This window comes from Artemia franciscana, chromosome 6, assembly GCF_032884065.1.
Source record: "Artemia franciscana chromosome 6, ASM3288406v1, whole genome shotgun sequence".
Taxonomy (NCBI): domain Eukaryota; kingdom Metazoa; phylum Arthropoda; class Branchiopoda; order Anostraca; family Artemiidae; genus Artemia; species Artemia franciscana.
The window spans coordinates 39,520,961-39,543,657 of NC_088868.1; the positions used below are offsets into that span (position 1 = coordinate 39,520,961).

The 22,697-nt window shown below is 35.1% G+C and overlaps 1 protein-coding gene across 3 annotated transcripts in view; it reads right to left on the minus strand.

The window, feature by feature from the left end:
• LOC136028413 (uncharacterized) overlaps positions 1-22,697 on the minus strand; it is a 154,563-nt gene that overhangs the window by 104,760 nt on the left and 27,106 nt on the right. For all 3 annotated transcript variants that reach the window (XM_065706250.1, XM_065706251.1, XM_065706252.1), the window contains one exon: positions 9,111-9,253. In XM_065706250.1, coding sequence (XP_065562322.1) covers positions 9,111-9,166 — 56 coding nt within the window. In that variant the 5' untranslated portion in view covers positions 9,167-9,253. The remainder of the gene's footprint in view (positions 1-9,110; positions 9,254-22,697) is intronic.

Sequence of the window (22,697 nt, forward strand, 5' to 3'; positions counted from 1 at the left end):
TAACCAAGCACACAGAAGCCACGGTTTCTTACAAAATTAACCGTATTTTATATGCATAACAAAACCTGCATCAGCAGCAGAGACGTACAAAGGGGTTAAAATAGGGTTCAGTCCCCCTTAAATCCTAATGTTTCCATATTTCTTGGCACATCCTCCACATATTCTTTTTATTACCCCCTCCCCTTGGAAAATATCATGTGTACGAGCCTAATAACCAGAGCAATGTATGTCCACCCGAAATTTGATCCTACAGATCTACTAAAATGGCTTGTCGATCCTCTCTTGGGAATATTTGGGGGGGGGGGGTATTTTATGTTCATAACAAAACCTGCATCGGCAGGAGAGACGTGCGCAGGGATGGAATTAGCCGTCCATACAAATCATAATGTTTCCATATTTCTTGTAAAATCCTATTCAGGTTACCACATATTCTTTTTATCACCCCCTCCCCCTTGGAAATCCTAATGTTTCCATATTTCTTGGCACACCCAATACAAATCACCACATATTCTTTTTATTACCCCCTCCCCTTGGAAAATATCATGGGAACAGCTAAGCAATTTTTTTTTGGCAATTCTGTTAGATGTGTGAAAATGTATGTAAAATATTTAGACTAAAGAGCAAAGCTCAGCCCATAATAACCTAAAATTTTAAAACGTCATTTGGAAAGAAAACTGTCAAGCGACAAAAAATTACCATTTGAAACTGATTCATGAGTAGTAACTAATGAATCGTAACTCAAGTAGTGATTTCGATTGATCGTAATGGTAAATTTATTGCTAAAACAAATTCCTGGCAATATCGAAAGGTAGCCTGAAAAATATCAAAATAATGGGGGTCTAAATTGAAAACCACACCACTGGAATAGCCAATGTCGAAATTCCAATACAGGAGAGTTACAGCCCCCCCCCCCACTTTGAATAAAAAACAAATCTTTTTTTTGCATGGGTATCACTTATGTGTCATCTTTCTTGTTTTCCGTGCTTCATAATTCAAAGAAGCTATAAGTAATCTATAGCCAAAGTATTCAAAAAAAAAAAAAAAAAAAAAAAAAAACGGAACAAAGAAACAGGAGAACGGTATCATATATTTTCTTATTGAAAAAAATACTATTTTGTTCTTTTTTATTTTTCTCTGAGTTATACAAAATTATAAAGCAAACTTTCGCATGCAAACCGATTAGGGTTCGCGTAGCGCAGGTGCCGATCTCCTGATTCTCCGCCCTCGGCCGTCCGTAACCTTCGTCCGTCCGTGGCCGAGTGGTTAACGCGCCGAACTCACGAGCGAAGGGTCGCTGATACGAATCTCGGTGGTGCCGACCGTTTGGTTTTAGGACGAGGGTTAGTGGCGTTTCCCCGTAAGACAAGCCAAAAGTTTACCCAGCTTCAAATGGGTACCTAGAGAAATCTAGGGAAAAGCACGGGGAAAGCGTCGGATGACTTGCCCCCAACCACGCATTGCACCCCGGCCGAGGGCGGAGAATCAGGAGATCGGCACCTGCGCTACGCGAACCCTAATCGGTTTGCATGCGAAAGTTTGCTTTTTGTTTGCTTATACAAAATTATACGAACCTTCACAGAACGAGTTTCTACATCCTTTGCTTTTGCAAAGTCTGATTTCGAAGGGAGGTGGGGGGAGGGAGGCAACCTAATACAACACAAACCGTAGACGAAATATATGCAAAACATCATTTTATTTTTTATTCTAAGATTTATTGAAGACTTACAAAAAATTATACCTTTTGCATGTACAAAGTTATCTTCCAGAATGGGTGACACAATTAAAAAGACGCAAAGGGATTAAAAACACTGAAATATAAGAACGTCGCTTTTTTAAACCGAAAAAAAATGTGAAATAAATGAAATTATATAAGAAGTATGAAACACATAAGAAGTATAAAAGCACATAAGAAATATCTGCAACGACTTAATGAGGAAAATAATAAAATCTAGAGATATTGGAGGATAAACGAGCCGGAAGCCTCTCCTCCCACCCTCTCAAAGTGACAATAAATTTCTTGAACACTTATTAAATCTGGTTATCTCATAAGTCGAGGAAGTTATAGTCTAATTTGTTTAAGTTGGAAATGTGTAAGTGATATGTGAAAATTGAAAAAAAGCAAAATGTTAAAAAAATTAATATTTGAAATTAATAGTTTTTAAAATATAATAGAATATTAATTAACAATTTGTAAATTCTTTGGTTTTTATTTTGATTTTAAACACCAGAGACATTTTTTTCAAGACGCGCATTTCCTATTGAAATATCTCCACCAAGAGGTTGTCCGGGAACAAGACGGTTTCGGCGAACTATTTCCGTCTCTGTTAAATCCAGAAAGCACACTTTCGTTTTTTTTTTCTCAATATGGAGGGAGGGGGTTAGGTCGGAGGATCTTTCCATGGAGGAATTTATTATGAGAGAAGAAAATTCCATGAAGGGGGCACAGGATTTTCTAGCATTATTTTAAAAAATATGAGAAAATAAATTAATTTTTTTTTCGGCTGGAAGTAAGGAGCAGCATTAAAACATAAAACGAACAGAAATTATTACGGATATAAGGGGCTCCGTCTCCTCCACAATACCTCGATCTTTATGCTAAAGTAGTTTTAGTAATTTCAACTGTTGTTTGTTTTTTAACTATTAATTAACAGTTTTAATTTCAGAAAAAAAAATTATCTGAATGATAAGAACGTAACAAAAATGGATATGAACAAATTTTTTATAGCATTAATTTTTTTTTTTATTTTGCTGTTTGTTTTTCAATTTTGATGTGTTACTTACATATTCCCAACCTAAATCAAAATGTTAGTCTCTCTGTTTAAGGGAAAATTGAAACTTTATTTTGAATCATCTGCATGTATAACATTTTTATTTACAACTCGGAAATAAAAGGAAAATATCTCACTTTTTTCTCTTGGTAGAAGATAGCCAATGTTCCCAGGACTATAAACACTTTTTACGATGTCGATTGATGTGATTTTTCCTTCAAAGCGATCAGTTTTGAAAATATCTTGCTTTGAGTGAGAATATACTAAATATAATTTTGTAAAAAAAAAAAAAAATAGAGAAGTATCCTAGAGAAGATTTTGGAGGGTAAACGAGTCGGAAGCCTCTCCCCCACCCTCTCAAAGTGCAAAAAAATTTCTTAAACACTTATTAATTCTGATTGTCTAATAAGTTGAGGATATTATAGTCTAATTGATTTAAGTTGGGAGTATAAGTGATATGTGAGTATTGAAATAAAAAACAGCAAATGTTAATCTATCATGTTCATTTTTACTCTCTGTTTAGTCGAAAATTGAAACTTTATTTTGAATTCTTTACATGTATAACATTTTTATTTACAACTCGGAAATAAAGGGGCAATATCTCACTTTTTTCTCTTGGTAGAAGATAGCCAATTAAAATCAAGTAGTTGTGGGCATCAAGCCATGGCTGATTGTAGAAAAAGCCATGACAGATAGTCCAATTGAGTGAGAGGCTAATCAGACATGACCCCCAGGACTGTAAACACTTTTTTACAATGTCGATTGATGTGATTTTTCCTTCAAAGCGATCAGTTTTAGAAAATATCCTGCTTCGGGTTAGAATATATTGCATATATTTTTCAAACAGTTTGTGGTAACGAACTGTAGTAAGGAGCGACCCGGCTCAATAGTAACCAAAACTCTAAAAAATGGAATTTTGATACCAATAGCTACATCAAAAGAATCGCATTTTAATGCTGGTTTTAAATATATAAGTTTCATCAAGTTTAGTCTTACCCATCAAAAGTTACGAGCCTGAGAAAATTTGCGTTATTTTAGAAAATAGGGGGAAACGCCCCCTAAAAGTCATAGAATCTTAACGAAAATCACACCATCAGATTCAGCGTATCAGAGAACCATACTGTAGAAGTTTCGAGCTCCTATCTACAAAAATGTGGAATTTTGCATTTTTTGCCAGAAGGCAGATCACGGATGCGTGTTTATTTGTTTTTTTGTTTTTTTGTTTTTTTTTTGTTTTTTTTCCCAGGGGTGATCGTATCGACCCAGTTGTCCTAGAATGTTGCAAGAGGGCTCATTCTAACGGAAATGAAAAGTTCTAGTGCCCTTTTTAAGTGACCAAAAAAATTGGAAGGCACCTAGGCCCCCTCCCACGCTAATTATTTTCCCAAAGTCAACGGATCAAAATTCTGAAATAGCCATTTTATTCAGCGTAGTCAAAAATTCTTATAACTATGTCTTTGGGGACGACTTACTCCCCCACAGTCCCCGTGGGAGGGGCAACAAGTTACAAACTTTGACGTGTGCTTACATATAGTAATGGTTATTGGGAAGTATACAGGCGTTTTCAGGAGGATTTTTTTGGTTTTAGGGAGGGGTTGAGAAGAGGGGGATATGCTGGGGGAACTTTCCTTCGAGAATTTGTAATGGGAGAAGAAAATTTCCATGAAGGGAGAGCAGGATTTACTAGCATTATTTAAAAAAAAACAATTAAAAAATAAAAGTGAAAAAGCTTTTTCAGCTGGAAGTAAGGAACAGCAATAAAACTTAAAACAAACAGAAATTATTACCCATATGAGGGGCTCACCTCCTTCTAATACCTCGCTCTTTACGCTAAAGTATTTTTGGTAATTTCAACTACTTATTCTACGGCTTTTGTGATTCAGGGGGTCATTCTTAATGAATTGGGATAAAATTTAAGCTTTAGTGTAAAGAGCGAGGTACTGACGATGGGGCGAATCCCCTCATATATGTAATAAAAACATGAGAATACAAAAGTTCTTTACGTAAGCTAATTTATAAGTTACGTAAATCTTTTACCAATAAAAAGATTCGTAAAAAATTAAAAGTTCTAGTTGCCTTTTTAATTAACCAAAAAATCGGGGGGCAACTAGGCTTCATCCCCCGCTCTTTTTTTCTCAAAATCATTCGACCAAAATTATGAGAAAGCCATTGAGCCAAAAAAAAAAATATGCAAATTTCGTTTTGATTATTCCTCTGCGGAGAGCCAAAATCAAAACATACATTGATTCAAAAACGTTCAGAAATTAAATAAAAAAAACAAGTTTTTTCAACTGAAAGTAAGGAGTGACATCAAAACTTAAAACGCACAGAAATTACTTCGTATATGAAAGAGGCTGCTTCCTCATCAACGCCCCGCTCTTTACGCTAAAGTTTTTTACTGTTTTAGAAAGAAGAATTGAGAGAAAGAGTCAAACTTTAGCGTAAAGAGCGGGGCGTTGATGAGGAAGCAGCCTCTTTCATATACGAAGTAATTTCTGTGCGTTTTAAGTTTTGATGTCACTCCTTACTTTCAGTTGAAAAAACTTGTTTTTTTTATTTAATTGTTAAAAAAAAGAGAGGTTTCCTTGAGTTCCCACATTTTGTATATATTTTGTCTATGGTTTGTGGCTTTTCTTAAGTTGGGACTGCACAAGTGCTCTGTGAATATTAATTCATGGAATCTATTTATCCATTTATTATTTTTAATACCCTTTGCACGAATAACCTCCTTATTGAAAATTTTTTTGGAAAAGAGGGGGCATTTTCTCAAGTTTTTTCTTAATAGAAGATTGCCAATGTTCTCAGGATTGTAAACACTTTTCTAACGATGTCGATAAATGTGATTTTTCAATGCCTTGGAAAGCGATTCAGTTTTAGAAAATATCCCACTTTTGGTGAGAATATCTTACATATATTTTTGTAAAAAATTGAGAAGTTTCCTAGAGTTCCTAATTTGCATATATTTTGTCTATGGTTTGTGGCTTTTCTTAAGTTGGGAATTGGGACTACAGACGTGTTATGCAAATATTGATTTATGGAATTCATTTTTTTTATTACCCTCTATAAGAATAACCTTCTTATTTAAAGTTTTTGGGAAGAAGGCGGTACTTTCTCAGTTTTTCTCTTGGTAGAAGATTGCCAATGTTCCCAGGACTGTAAACACTTTTTTTTACAATATCGATTAATATGATATTTCCTTCAATGCCTTAAAAAGCAATTCAGTTTAAAAAAATATTCCGCTTCGGGTGAGAATATATTACATGTATTTTTGTAAGAAAAATTTAGAAGTTTAAGTTCCTACATTTTGAATTTATTTTGTGTGTGGTTTGCGGCTTTCCTTAAGTTGGGACAAAACACGTGTTGTACGAATATTGATTTATGGAAAAAAAAATTTCTTAATACACTTTTCAAGTATAGCATTGTTATTTAATTATTTTTAGTAAATGAAATTATCCATAAACGTAAAATTGGTTTTCTTAATGTTCGTTGCATGTATAACGTTCTTATTCAATTATTTTTTTTTTTGAAAAAAAAAATGGGGCAAGTTCTCAGTCTTTCCCTTGATAGAAGATTGCCGATGCTCCAAGAACTGTCAACACTTTTTTTTCAATGTCAATTAACGCGATTTTTCATTTAATGCCTAAGAAGGTAATTTCGTTCTAGAAAATGGCCTGTTTTGGGTGATAATACATGGCACATGCTTAGAAGTAAATGAAACAACGAGGCAAATCAAAAATCAAGGCAATCAAAAATATTCGGATCAAAAAAAACTTCTGGACAGGCAGATCTAAGTTATCGGGTTTTGTTACCTAGTATTAGTAGCAATTAAAAAAAAGTTATTGTTCTTTCTTCCGTCTTTCTCATGATTATATGGTTACCGTATACTGATGCGTAATGTTTCTTTGGTAAAACAAAAGGGGGGTAAATAATTAAGCTTTGAATAGGTTGGGGTGGAGGAGGAGCGCACACATCTGTGTTGGTCTCGATTGGCTGAGTGCTGTGCAATATGATTTTTTTTTATATTATATGATTCTACACTAATGGATAAATTTAATTAAAAAAATATCATCAAAAAATTATAATTTGTTATGGCGGAAATAACTGAATATTTTATTTAATTATTATTTTTACTGTTATTAATACGAAGTTGTTTACAATATGAAGATTTTAAAGGCATCCAAAATATGGCAAAAATAATTCATATATCAAAGGCTCGATTTGCACGTATTTTAGTTATTGAGAAAGTAATGTACTTTCAATTAGTAATTAGTAATTTTACTTTAACTTCAAATAGTATTAGAAAGTAGTTATTGACAAAACGTATTTTAGAAAAAATAGATACTTCTAAATAAATTGGGAACGAATTAAAATAGGAAATAATAGATGGGTAAATCGATGGAACTTTCTTTATTAGAGGGAATGGGGCACAGCCAATTGTCTATAGAATTGTCACAGCCAACATAGATGGTGGCTACAAAGACAATTACAATGGAAGAAACGAAAATTCAAAGGATCTTGTGGGTTCACTGAAAAATACCTTTGTAAGTAATTAAATAGAAAGATGAGATGAATTTTGTTTTGACACCATTGTTTCCCCTCCCCCTAGATTTTGAAAATACTCTTGTTTCTATATTTTCATTAAAAAATTGAGAAAAAGCAAAAGTGACCCCCACCCCCGAGATTTTGAAAAATACCTTTTTGGCATCTTTATTCACTAATTAAATAGAAATATCACTTCATAAATACCACTTTATATCATTAATTACATAGAAAGATGGGAGGAGTTCTGTTTTAATACCATTGTTTCCCTTCGTCTCCCTGGATTTTGAAAATACTTTTTTTTCTGTATTTTCATTGAAAAATTGAGAAAAAGCAAAAGTGTCCCCCCTCCCGAGATTTTAAAAATACTTTTTTTTGGCATCTTCGTTCAAAAAAAAACGAAGAAATATTCTGGTACCCCTCTTACATATTTCCCTTCGTTAAGAGCCTATGTTAGGTTATTAAAGGAAGGTTAAGATCCGCGTTTTACGCAAAGAGTGTCAAACAAGGTGCTGTTTGCCCATCCACCTGGTGTCAAACGAAAAGTACCCCCCCCCACCCCAAATTGGGAAGGGAGAGATCATAGAATAAAAATTAAATTGAGAGGGAAAAGATTAAATTAGATTAAAAAGATTAAAAAGGGAAAAGATTTAAAAAGATTAAATTGGGAGGGATGAGAGGTGTACACAGCTGTGTTGGCAGCTAAATGTTGCACTGAGGGGTTACTAACAGCAGCAGTAAGAGACAAGAGGAGGGGAAGTACCATATTTCTTTGTAGTTGTATCAAACTGTTTAATTCCTTTTTATACTTCATAATTGTCTTAAGTACTACTAATAGCTCACCGCAGCACCAAGCCACCTGAGGCCAACAGGGCCACTCACGCTCCTTCTCCATCCTAATCTACTCAAAGCCTCCCTCTTTACACCCTATCAGGAAGTTCCCGTTTCCTTTAAATGTTTCTTTATAACATCCTCCCATCCCAACTATAGATGACCTGCTTTCCCTTTAGACCTAGACGCTGTTAATAGTAGTAGTAGTAGTATTGTCTGAAGTGAGTGATAAACATTCAATTGATAATAAATAAACGGTTTGTTCCGGCCGTTAGTGGCGCATACGGCATCTACAGACATGTCAAGGGAATCCATTTAACCGAATGCCACTTCCCCTTAGCATCTGATATAAAACCCTGGGCCATTTTGCCAAGCAGAAATCAATATATTGCACTATAACATATCGTGCAGATAAACATAGCAAGAAAAAATAAGAGCTAAGAGCTCATATGGCATTTGTGACGAGGTCGGAAGAGTCAAGAGCTTATATGGCATGAGCTCTAGCAAAACTCTAAGAATCAATATATGTTTTTTTTTAATAATAATAATAAATATATATATATATATATATATAAAATAGATTGATTTAAAAAGAAAATCAGATGCTTAATGCCGGTCGAGATTTAAAATAAGAGCTCTGAGACACGAGGTCCTTCTAAATATCAAAATTCCTAAAGATCCGATCACTTACTCGTGAGCTAAAAATACCTCATTTTTCTAAATTTTCCGAATTAACCGTCCCCCAACTCACCTCCAGATGGTCGAATCGGGGAACGACTATTTCTAATTTAATCTGGTCTGGTGCCTGATACGCCTGCTAAATTTCATTGTCCTAGCTTATCGGAAGTGCCTAAACTAGCAAAACCGGGACAGACAGACCGACAGAATTTTCGATCGCTATTTGTCACTTGGTAAATACTAAGTGCCATAAAAATGATAAACTATATAATGAAAAGCAAAAATAGTATCTACCTGGCAACTTCCATTTGAAGGTGGGTTAATTTTTCTTGACAGCTTTCGTCAGCCATTCGCTGCAGAATTGGAAGCAGTTGCGATACATCTACCGACTGCAACAGCTCTTTTAGGTCAATCTTCTCTTTTGAACTCCTCAGTCCCTAAAGAAAAAAATTAATGTAGAAAACAAAATACGGTTGAAACTTCAAGCTACAGTCAAATAGTCTCTGGCCAGTATTAGAAACTGGACTGCTGGCATCACTGCCAAGATTAATAGGGTTATATCTAGTGATGTAGCTAGGGGAAGACAAGGCGGGCAGCTGTCCCCGGGCAGAGCCTCTGAAGGGCTCTGCCCGACAAACACTTAAATTTCCTCAGTTCCTGGAAACTCTAAGCTCCCAGCGATGTCAATTACAGGATAGTACAAAAGGCAAGTTGTTTTAGAAAATTACCATTTTACTTATCAGTTACAATTCATTATTAAGTGTTTTAATTATTGTTATTTTATTATATCAAGCTATTTGTATTGTATTATCTTTTAATCTTCATTATCTTATTTTATTATGTTATGATCAACTTTAAAATTCTATTATTTCTTCAATTTCATTTCATTTTCTCTCATTTCGCTATTTCTCACTTCTTCACCTCGACCATTTCTTTAATCTCATGTCAGTTTCATTAAACTCTAAACTTTTCTCAATTGATTATTTTTTTTTAATTTGAATCCTCATTTTTTGTTATCTCAATATCAAATTTATTACCTCATACTATTTTAAGTTAATTTTAGTATATCAGATCAAGGATATGCTTGGAAGATTTGAAACGGAGGAAGATTTGCAAGATGTTTTCCAGAAACATTGCCAACGGTTTGATTAAGGTACCCGACTGACTGACCGTATTTCAAAAAGTGGGGTGTACGAAGTTTGGTTCAATCCCGTTTTCTAGAGCTATAATGAGAGATAGTCCTTTCCGGCCATCCGTCTAGGGCTAAACGGAAAGCGGGACGTCCTAAGTTGGGGTGGGAGAAGGCCGAAAGGATGATTTAAAGGAAATGGGAATTTTCTGGGAGGGTGTAGAGGGAGGTTTTGAGTAGGTTAGGACGGACGAGGAATGCTCGTAGCTGTGTCGGCCTCAGACGGCGTGGTGCTGCAGTGAGCTGTTAGTAGTAGTAGGAGTAGGAAAACAAGGATTTGAGTCCTTTGCATTTTTTATAGCGACGAGTTGTTTAGGTAATTAACAACAGACGGGTTTAAACTGAATTTTAGTTGAAAATACTATTTCAAACTCATGAAAAAAGTAGAAAGTGTACCGTATCTATTAAGTCAGTTGCGTCAGCCTAACTCTTTCGACTGACAAAAGTTACCATTAAAAAACACTTGTGCGGCAAGGTTGATTTAACATTTCTGTTTTTTCATGCAAGATCTTGCTAAATTAAAATTCAAACATGCGGGGGACCAACAAAGGATTGAGACGGAATAGACAAAAATAGCACAATATCAAACAGATCGTGGTAACGAACTATAGTAAGGAGCGACCCGGCTCAATAGTAAACGAAACTCTAAAAAACGGTTTTGATGCTAAAATATACATCAAAAGAATCAGATTTTCATGCTGATTTTAAATATATAGGTTTTATCAAATTTAGTCTTTGTCATCAAAAGTTACGATCCTGAAAAAATTTGTCTTATTTTAGAAAATAGGGGAAAACACCCCCTAAAAGTCACAGAATCTTAACAAAAATCATACCATCGCATTCGGCGTATCAGAGAACCCTGTAGCAAAATTTTCAAGCTTCTATCTACAAAAATGTAGAATTTCGTATTTTTTGCCAGAAGACGAATCACTGATGCGTGTTTATTTGTTTGTTTGTTTTTTTTTTTTTTTTTTTCTTTTCCCCAGGGGTCATCGTATCGACCAAGTGGTCCTAGAATGTCGCAAGAGGGCTCATTCTAACGGAAATGAGAAGTTCTACTGCCCTTTTTAAGTGACCAAAAAAATTGGAGGGCACCTAGGCCCCCTCCCACGCTCATTTTTTCTCCAAAGTCAACAAATAAAAATTTCGAGATAGCCATTTTGTTCCTCATAGTCAAAAACCATAATAACTATGTCTTTGGGAATGACTTACTCCCCCACGGTGCCTGGGGGAGGGGCAGCAAGTTACAAACTTCGACCAGTGTTTACATTTAATAATGGTTATTGGGAAGTGTACAGTCGTTTTCAGGGGATTTTTTTTTTTGGTTTTGGGGGTGGGTTTGAGGGGAGGGGGCTATGTGGGAGGATCTTTCCTTGGAGAAATATGTCATGGGGGAACAGAAATTCAATGAAAAGGGCGCAGGATTTTTTAAAATTACTATAAAAAAACAATGAAAAAATAAACATGGAAAAGTTTTTTCAACTGAAAGAAAAGAGTAGCATTGAAACTTAAAACGAACAGAGATTATTACGCATATGAGGGGTTCTAAAAATACTTTAGCATAAAGAGCGAGGTATTTAGGAGGAAATAAATACCTCGCTCTTTATGCTATAGTATTTTTAGTAATTTCAACTATTTATTCTACGGCCTTTCTGATTCAGGGGTCATTCTTAAAGAATCGGGACAAAACTTACGATTTAGCGTAGAGAACCGGGTATTAACGAGGGTACAAACCCCCTCATATACATAATAAAAATTAAAGAATATAAAAGTTTGTTACGTAAGTTAATTCTTAAGTTACGTATATTTTTACAAATAAAAACGTTCGTAAAAAATTAAAATTTATAGTTGCCTTTTTATGTAACCGAAAAATTGCATGGCAACTAGGCCTCCTTCCCCATCCCTTATTTCTCAAAATCGTCTGATCAAAACTAAGAGAAAGCCATTTAGCCAAAAAAGGAATTAATATGCAATTTTTTTTTTTAATTTTATGTGTGGAGAGCCAAAATCAAACATGCATTAATTCAAAAACGTTCAGAAATTACATAAAAATAAAAACTAGTTTTTCTAACTGAAAGTAAGGAGCGACATTAAAACTTAAAAAGAACAGAAATTGTTCCGCATATGAAATGGGTTGTCCCCTCCGCAATCCCTCGCTCTTTACGCTAAAGTTTGACTCTTTGCCACAATTCTGCTTTTTAAAACAATTAAAAGCTTTAGCGTAAAGAGCGAGGGATTGCGGAGGGGACAACCCATTTCATATGCGGAATAATTTTCTGTTCGTTTTAAGTTTTAATGTCGCTCCTTACTTTCAGTTAGAAAAACTAGTTTTTTTATGTAATTTTGTACTAAGCCTTTTTAATTAGTAATAGATGATATATTTGCCACATTTTTGTTTTCAGCATGTCATAAATGTTGGACATGAAAACAGCTGTAACATTTCGGTATTTAATTGTTATCACATAGGACAACATAGGTTGTCCTATGTCACATTGTCCTATGTTGTCACAACGGGTGACAACATAGGATTAAGACGGAATAGACAAAAATAGCACAATATTTTGTGCTAAGCCTGTTTAATTAGGAATAAATGATATATTTGCCACATTTTTGTTTTCAACATGTCATAAATGTTGGACATGAAAACAATTGCATTATACCGGTATTTAATTGTTATCAAGAAGGATCATGAAACCCTGAGTAAAGACATCAGGGCAAAAAAAAAACTCACAACTGGATGTGCCCTAGTTCATGAACTTTACGGGGAGTTACAATCCCTGTTCAAATGTGAAGAAAAGTGTAGTTAATAATAATAAATTTTATGTATAATAAATTATATTATATAATATAATAAATTGTAAAATGTGAACTATAAATTTCTCATGATAAATCGCAATAGTTCCAGAGTCTTGCACCACCCTGCAACAGGCACGTACCAGGAATTTATTTTTTCGGAAAGGCTAGTAATATATTTCTATCAGAGGGGGGGGGGGGTATAATAAGACAAAGTTTCATTTGGTAATATGAACTGCTTAGAATTTATGAAACTTCGCCGAGGGTGGGCCCGAGGCTCCTCTCAACTACGTACTTCCCTGCTCTGCAAATCAGCCCTGGTGATAGTTTATAAACTCGGGTTTTCAAATCATCTAAGAATTTGAATTGAAACTCCAGAGCCCTGAATTCATATTTCCAATTGTCACAACACATTTTAGGTACTTGTCAATTATATCGACCGTACTCAAGAAGTTTGATCTGTTTGATCTGAACAAAACCGATTTCTCTGTCTGAATTTGGAGATAATTGGCTTAGTTTCAGGGAGGTAAACTACTATACAAGTATATTTTAATCAAATATTTAATGTAAAGAGTCGCCTAGGTTAGATATTTAATATAATGCATTCTGGGTGGCCTGCTTTCCAAAACTCTCTGTTGTAGCTTCTTTAGTTTTGTTTTGTAAAGTATTATATTTTCATATGATTAACCTAACTTCACTTCTTGGGTGTGGTCGATATAATTGACAAGCATCCATTTTTACCTGAAACACAAGTAAAAAAAAAAAAAAAAAAAATTAGATTTACACCAAGTCAGAACCTGTAGTACAGAGGAGGGGGGGGGGGGGTAAAAACGTTGCTTATGATCAAAACACCAAATCAATTTAGTTCACTTTTTACGTTTTTGAGCAAAAGAAAAACGTATGTTGATACTTCTGATTTGTTGAATTCATAGGAACCACCTTTAAGACAAGAAAAAAAAACATATCTTAACCAGGTTTCCACAAAGTCTGATTACCAGCAATAAATTCGATTTAGTTCACTTTTTAAATTTTTGAGTAATCAAAAAATAGGCGTTATTTCTAAGTTCTCGAAATCATTCCGTCAATTTTTACATGTGTTCTTAGCTGATACAAATTTAACGCAAGTATTAAAAAAAATAAAAAAAAAATAAAATCTGAATGAGGTATGTAAGAAGCCTGATTACCTGCAATAAAGGGGCGGTAAAACTACGTTGTTCATGATCGAATTACCATATCAATCTAATTCAATTTTTAAATTTTGCAAGATTTTGCGCAAACAAAAACCACTTGATTCTCTATGCTTTGTAAATTCGCAAGGAAACTCCCTAAAATAAGGATCGATGCAAAAACATGATAAAATAGAAACAACTTTTTGGCCACCGATACAAGTACAGCAGTAACACCCAACAAATCCAAGATATTGTTTTTCACATGATTCACCAAAATCAAAACCAACTATTTGTCTTATTTAAGATTTTTTCCCAACTGTCTGTTTTAAGGCCTTCAGTCACAGAGAGCTTTGTTAAAAAATTGTTGCGATTTAAAAACTTTTCTTTCTCCTCACTAGTTTAAAATATCAATCAAAACGAAACAGTCAAGCTGTTCCTTCTAACAACTCAAAAATTGGTATTGCGGCAACGGGTAAATACAACAACGGGTGAAAGAGGTAGGGTATTTATTTCTCTTTCTGACATAGAAAGCGACGATGTGATTGGATTGTGAAAACATGTTACAAGAAACAAAGTAACTACAGCACACTTTTTAACAGTGATGTATTTGACAATATAATCGTTCTTTCTCTTTGCATTAGCGCTTTTGCAGTTAAAAAAAAATGCGCTCTTAAAAAATCATGGTAGGTATCTAAATTAGAAAAAAATGTTCTAAAAATAAAGGTGCTTTTCTTATTCTTGCTCTACCCACTTCCAGAAATATGAAATGACCCCATTTGTTCTGAAAGTTCAGCAATGCAATGGAGCATTGATACAAACATTGGCTAGCTAATTCATTCAGAATGACTTAATATTTCACACAGTGGTAACCATTGGGAGAGGATATGGAGGCACTTGCCCCCTAGTCATTTTTGCTCTTACTAGATTGTGGAATATACCTTTCTTGGTATTTTCATTGAAAAAAAGTCTTTGTTAGGGATTTTCATTGAAAAATTGAAAAAACCTACCTCATCAAGATTCTGAAAAATATATCCCCCTTCCCTACCTTTGTTGAATTGACGCAACTGAATTCTTCGATGACTTTTCAATTGACAATAAAAAAAATGTACTCCCTTCAAAGCATGGTAGACAAATAAGGCATTTTGTTGAATTGACTCCACCTCCTTCCAGAAATGGGATGACAGCCCATTGGAAATGAAATTTCGGTAACGCAATTGAGGATAAATACAAATCTTAGCTTGCTACTTCATCCAGAAAGACTAGGTAACAAGAGGGCAGTAGAAGAAATTATTGAAATCACAAATCCACACCAGGAATAAATCATTTTATGCTTGGGTTCACAATTTCCTGGTATTATCAGGAAAGAAAAAGGAGAGGATTGCCAAAGATAAGAGCAAGAGGATAGTGCAGTTGACCAGAAGTTTCCTGAAATTATGATAAAAGCAAATCTATAACTGAATCACTCACCCCTTTCCTTGTCACCACGCTCGAGAGGTTCCCCCTAATATGATTGATAAATGAGCACCAAGCGATGGTTGGATTTAGTTCATAACAAGTACTCATAGAATGAATGAAAATCGTTGTTTTCCTAGGTTATCGCCTAGAATGTCTTGAAGGGAACCAGTTTTGAACACTTGTCGGTTCAACTACTTTTTGAATGATGAAGATCGTGCTTTTCAAAAATAATAAAATCAGGAAAAGAGAGGGAAGGTGAACGATAGAAGGGGGGCAATAGAGGGGTAGAGAGAGAGAGAGAGAGAGAGAGAGAGAGAGAGAGAGAGAGAGAGAGAGAGAGAGAGAGAGAGAGATAGAGAGAGAGAGAGAGAGAGAGAGAGCGATAGAGAACAATCGCAGCTCTAAGTTACAAGGGAAGACGTCACAAGTTACAAGAAAGTTATCAGGGGCCCAGATTTATGCAAAATCTCATGAACTGTCTTTCTCCACACAAGGCGATTGACCTAACGTTCAAGAGCGTCAGACAAGACCTTTAGGCGTACCAGCGACTATATGGTGCATATCGCTCGATGTACACCCATACAGTTTCGTTTGGATAACCAAATTGTAATTAAAACTTAAGGACAACCTAAAAAAAAAACTGTGACACATATCTACAATTATAAATTACTACGATTATGATACTGCCTATGTATTACATATCTAATAAAGCGACAAATGTGTCCCTCATCAATGGAATCGTAAACACCCCATCCTTCAGATATCCCGATTTTACCATATGCAATCACATTAAGCAAACACCATATAAGAAACAGCCAAAATTTTGTCGCCAACTTAGGCGATTTTAGTCTCTTTGTCAAGTAGTAGCCCAGACCTAAAAAAATCGGCTTTTATCTGAAAACTAGATGATTCTTGTGCCTATCTTTTCTAAACAAGATCAAAGGCCAGGGATGAGAAGATTGTGGGGCAGTATCGTGAGATACGGCAGGGTATATTACTCCATTTGGGCGCTTTTCTTCAAGTGCTTACGCATTGAATCCTTTAAATCGGCTCATTTTTCAAATCAAACTTCGATGACACATTGAACATTTGGCGAATTTTTGCTAGAAAATTGATGTTATCAGGACGTTTTCGATTTCATGTTATCAGGACGTTTTCGATTTCATGGCTAAGCTATCTCAAACCGTACCTATGATAACGCTGGTGTTGAGAATGGTTATTTAGTTGAAAAGCTAAATCGCATAAAACGATTTACAAAAATTAAGAAATAATTATATAGGAATACGTTATGGTACGAAAAAATCAGATACACGCTGCGAAGACATAAAACCTAACGAAAATAGAAAAATATAGAAAATAGAAACGTTCATACTGATCTTTTAGATTCTTGTCACAGCCTCGTTATAAGGATCCTCAAACTGTCGAATGAAATAAGTTACCTAGCTGTTGGTATTACAGACCCAACCCAAAATCGGTCAACAAAAATGGGTCACAAGCCCGTTTTACCACCATTTTGTTCTTCTTTCGAATCCTTCAAAAATCAAGAAGCAAAACAACTTAAAATCATGAAATCGGGGTCAGATGGGGTCTATAAGAGCCAATTAGCTCCCTATCGTTTATATATTCTCTGTCCATAATAATTTATAAACAGAGCAAAGAATGCACAGCATTCTTTAATTTTGTTTTGCATAATAAATGTGTTATTCAAGAATTAAAAAATGTAAAAACGCTTTTTTCTTCAAATGCACAAAAAGAAAAAATTGCTTTCGCTTCAAAAACTGTATAATAAAATTGTATCAAAAATCGTATAGGCCAGGTGATGGAAGCCACGCGTGGCAGAAATGTGTGCCAATCTAAGCGGAAAGAGACGCGGCGTGACGAAACTGATTCACACGTGACGAATAAATAGCGCCCTGAGATGTGCACCAATTGGTCAGAGTCGATGACCCTTCGGGCAATTTGAATCTTGTTCTTCGGTAAACAAATGTCAAAATAAAAATCCATATAATACTAAAGCTTGGTCTAAAATCCTGACTTTTCAGTCTGAGATTCAAATGATAGATCTCGTAAAAATCCCTTTTATTAGAATCCATTTTCCTGATTGTTTTCACATCTTTAGCCAAGTTTTTTCCATCAGGGAATTATGATGGATAGGGTAATTTAGGGGATATACTCCCTTCACATTGGAACTTTGTCAAATTGCCAAACAATTTAATGCAAGTGATATATATGTCGTTCAAACAGGCTAGGGCTCGGTCTTTACACTTTCAGCTATTAACTCAAGAACAAAGGCACTTAGAATAAGAATAAAAATTGTATGAAAGGAAGTATTTTTACCTTTTAAATCATCTAAATCTCTATTTACCACTGAAAACATCTTACTTTCACAAACTTTCAAAGAAGTAACAAAAAGATTGCAATTAAATCCCCAACACCGAAATTTTTTCTGACTCATAGAAATGTGACAAAAACGCATATAAACAAATTTTTATGCGTTCTTTGAAGTTTTTTGTAGCCCCCCCCCTCCCCCCTGAAAAAAATCATGGAAGCCCCCTTTGTGCCGACACCCCTTATTTATTAGGCGTTTCCTCGACTCTTGATTCCTCTTCCTAAGTCTTGATTCGTCTTGGGTGCAATCGAGTCAACGTGGGTGCAAATAGATGCAACCCTCCTAGGGCCTTGTTCGTTATCTTAGAGCAATCAACTCCTTTTCAGTTTTACTTATATTTTCCACCAAGTAAATACCTTACGCAAAAGCGTGCAAGTAAGTAGTTAATGATATAATAAAAACAAATATAATGACACAAATGATACAATGATATAATTTTATACAATGGATATAATGATATAAACGATAGACGGAAAATATTTATCCACATCAGAAGGAGGGTTGTTGGGGAAGGAATGCACTTCCAGGTACAAGATCATCCATTAGAAAGCGTTCCTCTCGCCCTCCGTCTGTAATTGTATCCAATTATACCTTAAAGAATGCTCTGATAGTTATTATATAAAATTATTGCAATAGACCATCGAAAATTTCGAAAAAATTGAGGACGTTGATTATGATTATTACATGGGCCTTGAGGAGCCCTAGGAATGACTGGCATATGGATGGTATCCATTTTTATTGTATCATTAGCAACTCAAGCATAAACTTTTTTTTCGAGAGAGGAGATGGCAATGCAGCAAAAATCTATGAAGTGGGTTCGCAAAAAAAAAAATTGTATTTCCGGCAATACAATGAAATTAGACCAAAATGGGCTAGGCCTATTAGGTTTAGGTTAAGCGAACCCAGTAAATACGGAAAACAAGATGCGTATACAGGAGGGAAACAAACGTGTAACGTGGGTATCCCTTAAAGAACATCACTCAAAAGTATATGCCTTTAGTATAGCCACAAATTTTCACATAACCCAGATTTTTTCACAAACTTCCTCCCCTTCTCCAAAACAAAGCATATTCCTATTTAGACTTTAAGAGCTACACAATTGCAAATAAAAGATTATGCAATCCTCCCCCTCCTCCAGAACAAAGCAGATTCCTGTGTAGCTTTTAAGAGCTATTTAAAAAAAAACAAGTTTTTTAACTGAAAGTAAGGAGCGACAATAAAACTTAAAACGAACAGAAATTACTCCGTATATGAAAGGGGCTTTTCCTCCTCAATGCCCCACTCTTTACGCTAAAGTTTGACTCTTTCTCTTAACTCTACATTTAAAACAGTAAAAAATGTTAGCGTAAAGAGCGGAGCCCTGAGGAGGAAAAGCCCCTTTCATATAAGGAGTAATTTCTGTTCGTTTTAAGTTTTGTTGTTGCTCCTTATTTTTATTTCAAATTTTTTTTATTTAATTTCTGAGCGTTTTTGAATTAATGTATGTTTGGATTTTGGCTCTCCGCACATAAATAATGAAAACGAAATTTGCATATTAATCTTTTTTGGCTAAATGGCTTTCTCATAGTTGTAATCGGAAGGTTTTGAGAAAAAAGGAGCGGGGGAAGAGAACTATTTGCCCTCCAGTTTTTTTATTACTTAAAAAGGCAACTAGAACTTTTAACTTTTTACGAACGTTTTCATTAGTAAACATATACGTAACGTACGAATTTACTTACGTAACGAACTTCTATATTCGTATGTTTTTATTACGTACATGAGGGGGTTCACCCCCTCGTCAATACCTCGCTCTTTACATTAAAGCTTAAATTTTGTCCCAATTCCTCAAGAGCGACCCCTAAATCATAAAGGCCGTAGAATAAATAGTTGAAATTACTAATATACGTTAGCGTAAAGAGCGAGGTATTACGAAGATGTGAGCCCCTCATATGCGTAATAATTTCTATTCTTTTTAAGTTTTAATGCTGCTCCTTACTTTCAGTTGAAAAAACTTTTCATATTTATTTTTTTCTTAATGCAATAAACAGATAATGCTAGAAATTTCTGCGCCCCCTTCATTGAAATTATCTTCCCTCATGACAAATTCCTCCATGGAAAGATCTTCCCACGTAACCCTCCTCCTTAAATTCTCCCCCCAAACCAAAAAATCCCCCTGAAAACGTCTGTACATTTCCAAATAATCATTAATATATGTAAACACTGGTAAAAGTTTGTAACTTGCAGCCCCTCCCATGGGGACTGTGGGGGAATAAGTCGTCCCCAAAGACATAGTTATTAGGTTTTTCGACTATGGTGAATAAAATGGTTATCTCAGAATTTGTATCCGGTGACTTCGAGGAAAAATGAGTGTGGAAGGGGGCCTAGGTGCCCTCCAATTTTTTGGGTCCCTTAAAAAGGTCACTAAAACTTTTAATTTCCGTTAGATTGAGCCCTTTAGCGACATTCTAGGACCACTGAATCGATACAATCACCCCTGGAAAAAAAACAAAAAAAAACAAATAAACAAATAAAAACGCATCCGTGATCCTGTAGCATCCGGTCTTCTGGCAAAAAATGCGAAATTCCACATTTTGTAGATAGGAGCTTGAAACTTCGACATTAGGGCTCTCTGATATGCTGAATCTGATGGTGAGATTTTTGTTGATTCTATGACTTTTAAGGGGCTTTCCCCCTAGTTTCTAAAATAAGGCGAATTTTCTCAGGCCCATAACTTTTGATGGGTAAGACTAAACTTGATGAAACTTATATATTTAAAATGAGCATGAAAGTGCAATTCTTTTGATGTAACTATTGGTATCAAAATTCCATTTTTTAGAGTTTCGGTTACTATTGAGCCGGGTCGCTCCTAACTACAGTTCGTTACCACGAACTGTTTGACACAAGGGCAAATAAAAGATTATGCCAAAACTAGCTGAGGAGGCTGTCCGTCAAGAAGTTTAAACAAGAGAAAAACGTAGTGAATTCTTTTTTTTCCATGACAGAATAACCAATAGTTTACCACTTCATCTAAATAAACCACTTACCTCCTTACCTCACCCCCCCCCCAGCATAAGTAGACTTTTCCAAAAAGTTACAAATCATCTGCCAAATGTCAGGCACATCAGGGAACTACCTCTTGTGAAGATTGGAAATCTTATCTCTACCACTTACCTCTACCACTTAGGCCACCTCTACCACTTACCTCTACTCCCACCAATATAAGTAGACTGCCCCAGAAAGTTGTAAATCATCTGCCAAATATCAGGCACATCACAGAACTACCTCATGTGAAGATTGGAAATCTTACCTCTACCACTTACCTCTACCCCCACCAATATAAGTAGACTTTTCCAGAAAGTTGCAAATCATCTGCCAAACGTTAGGTACGTCAGGTAAATACTTCTTGTAAAGATTGGAAATCTTACCTCTACCACTTACCCCTACCTCTACCACTTACCTCTACCCCCACCAATATAAGTATTCCACAAAGTTGCAAATCATCTGCCAAATGTCAGACACATCAGAGAATTATCTCTTTGGAAGATTGGAAATCCACCGCCTTTTATAGTAAAAGTATTACAGAGAAATGCTGACTTCAGATGCCCGTTGCATAACACTAATTGATTGGCTAAGTACTACTGATACTTACCGAATATATAAGGTTAGATTTTAACAAAAAAGCAATTCACCATAAAGGCGGTAAAATTGACTTAGAATGATCATAATACAGGAGGACACAAAGCTATAATAGTTTTTTTTTTACAATTACATAGGCTTTTAACAAAGCCATAAAACCACAGCAGTAAAACTGTCGCATTAACTATAATCAGGTATTTCAAAAAACTGTTATGGCGAGATCTATATCGGAAGTTTAACCATAATCGTATATGGAAATATACCAATCACAGTAATTCCTTCCTTTCCTAGGGGTAGTAAAATACGATTAAATAAAAAGAAGAAAAACAAAGAATATTTTTGAAATTTAAATACTATTTTGTTCGTGTGCATCTTAAAATTGTCAGTATCAAAAAATGCTTTGTACGCTTAGGGTATAAACGCTTATATGGGTATAAAACGGTAATAAAAACGCTCAAGGTACGCAGACTAAGTTACTTTGTCCCAATCAGAAGCTTGGAGCAAAGGCTGGATGCATAACACAGATTGCAGGCTCATAGGCGAAGTAGGAACGTGGCATAGAACCAAGCTTTACAGAAGGGACGCACGGATAAGTCAAAAATTGTCACATTTTAATCTCGTTGAAAACCTGTTCTTTCCAAGGTTTAAAAACACATTCTGATATCTCAAAAAATTAGTTACTTTTATTCAAATCCCTATACTAGTCACCATTATAATATTTATAAAGGAAAATACGAAAAAACAGGAAATTACCCCGTTATCTTTCCCGGGCGTCTTATTTTCCACTACTTAAGTTTTTCACAGGGGAAACACCTCACAAGTCAAGCTTCTTAAATGTGGGACAGCAATTCAGAAATTCTTTTTTGAGACTAATTTCTATTCAAATTATTTGAACTACCCTTTGTATTTATACCCTCACTGGCCCCTAAAGTAAGTCACATGTCGACAAGCCAGAAGCCTACCATATATCTTTACCATTTTCATCCTAGTAAGGTAGTATCGCGGTAGTTCACTGTTTGTGACGAAGCCTTATTCTGAACTCAGGATGCTCTAGATATTTCTTCTTATTCAAATCCCTATACTAGTCACTTTTAAAATATTTATAAAGGAAAATACGAAAAAAACAGGAAATTATCTCGTTATCTTTCCCGGGCGTTTTATTTTCCACTACTTAAGTTTTTCACAGGGGAAACACCTCACAAGTCAAGCTTCTTAAATGTGGGACAGCAATTCAGAAATTCTTTTTTGAGACTAATTTCTATTCAAATTAT